This window comes from Barbatula barbatula (assembly GCF_947034865.1).
Source record: "Barbatula barbatula genome assembly, chromosome: 5".
Taxonomy (NCBI): domain Eukaryota; kingdom Metazoa; phylum Chordata; class Actinopteri; order Cypriniformes; family Nemacheilidae; genus Barbatula; species Barbatula barbatula.
The window spans coordinates 9,486,401-9,491,321 of record NC_136769.1 but is presented as its reverse complement, the minus strand read 5'-3'; the positions used below and the strand labels follow the sequence as shown (position 1 = coordinate 9,491,321).

At 39.0% G+C, this 4,921-nt stretch overlaps 1 protein-coding gene across 1 annotated transcript; it reads left to right on the top strand.

Annotated features, from left to right (window-relative positions):
- Positions 1 to 1,344: 1,344 nt before the first annotated feature.
- On the top strand, positions 1,345 to 4,638 carry arl5c (ADP-ribosylation factor-like 5C). Its single transcript, XM_079456131.1, has 6 exons — positions 1,345 to 1,778; positions 2,475 to 2,535; positions 2,659 to 2,806; positions 3,027 to 3,110; positions 3,264 to 3,415; positions 3,524 to 4,638. The coding sequence occupies exons 1-6, from the start codon at positions 1,733 to 1,735 to the stop codon at positions 3,570 to 3,572; spliced, it is 540 nt and encodes a 179-aa protein (XP_079312257.1). The 5' UTR covers positions 1,345 to 1,732; the 3' UTR covers positions 3,573 to 4,638.
- The last annotated feature ends 283 nt before the right edge of the window (positions 4,639 to 4,921 follow it).

Genomic DNA, 4,921 nt, shown 5'->3' with positions numbered 1-4,921 from the left:
ATCAACTGTGGTTGTGTTGTTGCTATTGTCATTGTGCTGTTGCTATTGTCGTAGGATGCAGATTGTAGACAGAAAGATAAAGAGATACACAAATGTCTTTTGGGAAACATGAGACGAAGAGATGCTGGAGTGGTGAAATTGAGGGTAAAGAGTGTGAAGTGATGGGAAGAAAGAGTGAGAATGATATCTGGTGGTGGGGGGTCAGGCAGAAAACAAAAAGAAAGGGTCAAGGAAACAATGCAGGAAACAGACAATGGGGTGTGAGAGAGAAATCTAAAGAGGTTTATCGCCTCTTATTTATGGGGTCAATCCTGGTTTACAGTCAAATCCCAGAATCGACAGAAAGTTTGTGTCTGTGAAATATACCTTATACAGGAACGTTAATATTAACATTTGGTTACATAATTATATATATATATATATATATATATATATATATATATATATATTTAAATAAAACATGTAACATATAACACCATATTTAATGAGTATCAAAGTATTCAACTATGTCTGGAAACTACTGTACATAAATCATAAGTGTTGCCATACTTTTTCTTGAGTAACACACATAAGACACACATCTATTGTTGAATCAGTAACACTTTTTAACAGGTGTGACATGATGAATACATAAATGGAGACCACAGAAAATAAACCTTCACAGATGTCTGAATAACATTTTACCACACTCGTGTATGTACATCCGCCCTGCACATTGCACGTTTCTGCACTTCCTGTAGCAGATTTTCTAGAATTCGGGTCAATCTGGATATTTAACTTGTAAGAAAACTGCTAATGGAAAACAGTGCTTAGGTGTGGGTTTGAAGCCTGATTCAGCTCAGGACTTAAGCATGACATAGACAGAAAATAACTTACCGGAAATGCATCATGGTCTGATCAGATCATTCAAAAGGAACAATAACAGTGAAGTGAACACAATACATAACATTCCGAGTATTCAAATCACGTGTTTCCATGAATGACTTGAATAATAATGATCAATAAAGAACCAGGGAGGTAACTGAGATTAGAATAGTATATATTGATATCACACAAAGAGTTTGGAGATCCACAGGTTCCTATAGAATATATTTTATTTTGTTGTATAAAGATAGTCGAATATAAAAGAGGGGGTGGACTTTGCAATCGTGTGAACCTGAGGACATTCCCGGGAATACCAGTGGTTCGCTTTTACTTTTGCTCTGCTTCTATTAGTCTTCCGTTTAACGTACTTTCAAATTCCCCTGGAAATGTGAAAATAAAACCCCACGCAGAAACGACACGCCAATCCGAGCTCCGCCCCGATCCAAATGCGGACAAAAAGGTGCGAAAATTTGCGTCATTACCGCAGGCGTCCAATAAGGGCCGTCGTTTCGGCTGATCCCGAAACGCGTGACGCGTGCATTACGTCATTACTCGTCGTTTAAAGATACACACTCCCACCATAAACACGACGAGATTCCGTATTACGGCCCGATTTTATAATAGAGCATCGGGTTGATAAAACCGCTCTTAGTGTATTAAATAACCAGCACTCAAGTTACGACTCACGACATTAGACACGAATTATCTGACACGGAGTAACAAGACAACGGCCACTGTCGTTTGATGCATCGCTGATCTATTGTTTACCGGTAACGTTTCTGTTAACGTATTTTAAAGGAGCCTGTCGAGTAAATTCAGAGGAAAACGCGATCGAGAAGCAAGACCGTTGAACTGTTTGTTGTCGGAAATGGGACTGCTGTTCGCCAAACTGATGACTGTGTTCGGGGATAGAGGTAAGACTGGGAAAAGCATGTGTATCTGTTTTTATATTGTGTTAAAACTGAGCTGTGCTTTTATTTAAGCAAAGGGTTTATTCTCGATTATTATTTTTTGTTAAGTGGTTTTGTTATGGATTATGGACAAGCAATATGTTAAGCTGTACACTTTAGCTCAGTGTTTTTCAAACTTTTTTTTTGTGAGGCCCCCTTTGTTTAGGGTGCATCACTTTGCGGGCCCCCCAAAAAAGACCAAAAACATAATCAGTTATGCAATGCTGGAACAGCAATATTTGTGGTGGGTGAGCTCATTTTTCGGATGTATAAATTTCTATACTTCATAAGATGCTTCAAATGATGTGCCCCCGGACCCCCCAGTTTGAGAACCACGGCTTTAGCTAGCTTACACCGTGGCCTTTAAATTGATTTCATAGTTGATAACACTGTACCACTTCATTCAGTGTTTATGTAAGTCTGTTTTCGAATGTTCTGTTCTATCACACCTCAGATAAGTATGCCATTTAGTCATCTTGGTTCAAAGAGCAAAAGATTTCTACTTATCTGTTGACATTCTACACTTTGTGTACCCAACTTCTCTGTACTTGTTGAAACTCAAAGTCTGTGGTGTGGATTTAAAAGTTGATCAACACAGTCATACATAAATAAATAAAAAACCCATTGTTTTCACTAACATGCCCCTTTATTCCTTTTTAGAACACAAAGTAATTATCGTTGGTTTGGACAACGCTGGAAAGACAACCATTCTCTACCAATTGTAAGTGAACGTGAGCAGTGCAAAATTACAATATGTTCCGTTTTACTACGTGAACAATGTCAGGTTGTCATTTGTCTTCCCACTGTGCTGTATAAACCAAATGTTTTCTCTTGTTCTGTCTAGTTTAACTAAAGAGGCTGTACAGACTACTCCTACAATTGGCAGTAATGTAGAGGAGATCTCTGTGAAGAAAACACGCTTTCTCGTCTGGGACATCGGTGGCCAAGATAGTCTCAGAGCTACCTGGAACTCGTATTACTGTAACACAGAGGTGTGTATCTTTAACCTGTGTACGTTTGCTGATGTGAAATGTAAAACACTACTGATGGCTGTACCTGTCATGTCTCCCTATCTCTGAGCCGTGTAGATACAATAATGTGTGAGAATATTTGCATGCACGTTGCCTTTATAATGTTATCTTGGTCATGGTCACTATGGTGTCAGTCTAAGCGAGTTCATAAACAATATGTATCTCTCTCTAAATGTAACAGATTGTCATTATGGTGGTTGACAGCACTGATCGTGAGCGATTGACAGTCAATAAGGAAGAACTGCATCGCATGCTTGCACATGAGGTTAGTTTGCTTAGTCAGCAGCTTGGACAATAATGTTTATTACTAAGAATATTGAATGTTAAGGTTTTAATGCTGTTGCTATGTGTGTGATCCTAACTGATTACATAACTTCAGATCTTTCTGGTTTGTTCTGCTTTTTTATCATCTACATAGGATCTACAGAATGCTTCTGTGCTGGTTTTGGCAAATAAGCAAGATATGAAAAACAGCATGACGGCCGCAGAGATTTCGCAGTGCTTAACGCTCAGCTCGCTCAACGCCCGCGCCTGGCATGTCCAGGGCTGCTGCGCTCTCACTGGAGAGGGGTATGTGTGTTTCAAAGATTATATTGGTGTATATGTCAATATATACAGTAAACACAAGTGTTTTAATCAGAATCTAACCGACACATATTTTTCTCATTCACATTGCAGTTTACCTGCAAGTTTGGATTGGATGCGTTCCCGTGTTTTGGCAAACTAGTCCGCCGTCTGTGCTTTTTCTTAAACCGCTTAAACTGTTGAAAGAGAGATGAGGCCCACTTAAACTTTTACCCAACTCTCAGTGCCTCCTCCTGCACAGCACCCTGCTCCGGGTACATACTAAACCCTGGAAGAACATGCATTATCCACCGTCACCTCAATTCTGAACTCTGGATACTGGATGAAGCATGGAAACCCTGCACGTGTGTGAGAATGTGTACTGTTTGTGTGTAGACACGTTTGTGTGTATGTGTGTGTATCACATGACTCCGTTCTAGAGGTCCATATTTTTACATGACATGTTTACATTACAGTTTTCTGAAATTAACTTAAATGATCTGACCTGATCATGATGACCATGTGTTGATGCCGCTGTTAAGCATTGGCCTCTGGTTTCATTCAGCAAATGGCTTTACAGACAGCTCCGCTTCACAAGTGGAGTAATTGTCTATAGACAGTTGACCAAGCATTACTTGAAGTATTTAAAGGGAATTGATGTGTGTGTATGTTGTTTGCATGCCGAAAGGAACAAAGTGTTGAAGTATTATATTTTTGAAAGTAGCCTTGACACGGTATGTTTTCGTATATAATTTTGTACAAAAAGAGTTTTGTACAAATATAAATCTCTACTAAAAACCTGTGTCTCGTGGTTGTTAAAAACATATATCAGAAGTAATATGTACACATAAATTGATTCTCAAAAAGGTTTTAGGCAGTAGAGTGAGTGAGGACGACACAGAACACTTTACACCCTTTAAACAGCTTCTGGTCTGGGATTTGACTATTAGGCCTATCAGATCAAATAGTGGTCGACTTCTCTTGCCATTCAAATGATAAACTGTGCCCTCCCTAGTAGACTGGTATGCTAATACACATGCTCTGGTAATGGGTACTTAAGGCCTAACATAGACTGGCCTGCATGAAGGATTGGTTTTGTTTTGCAAACGGCCTAGGTTTTTAACATTGTGTGTAATGGCATTTTGAACAAGAGGCAATCAAAAAACGAATTGTAATCTTGAGTTGACATGAGTTATTGGCGCCCCCTGGAGAATGATATCATTCAACGTGCACAATAATATAGATATTCATATTCTGCTGTGTAGATTATTGAAAGGATACCTCTATCCTTATATGCATCAAAATATGCGTTGGTGCATAACTCAACCACAAAATCTCAGATATATCCAACGTGAGTTCAATTTACTACTTTTGTTAGGGTAGGGTCAAAGCGCCCAATCTGGGAACCATTTCAAGCTAAATTGAAACTTCTGTCACAAGCAACTCACCCTCAAGTCTGTATAAATCTGTTCGGTTGAAATTGAAAATACATATTTGGAAGGATGTTAGCGA

Excerpts from the sequence above, each read along its gene's own strand:
- arl5c (XM_079456131.1), top strand. The coding sequence starts at position 1,733 with ATGGGACTGCTGTTCGCCAAACTGATGACTGTGTTCGGGGATAGAG. Across the intron at positions 3,111-3,263 it reads ATCGCATGCTTGCACATGAG|GATCTACAGAATGCTTCTGT; the intron begins GTTAGTTTGCTT and ends TCATCTACATAG. Across the intron at positions 3,416-3,523 it reads TGCGCTCTCACTGGAGAGGG|TTTACCTGCAAGTTTGGATT; the intron begins GTATGTGTGTTT and ends TTCACATTGCAG.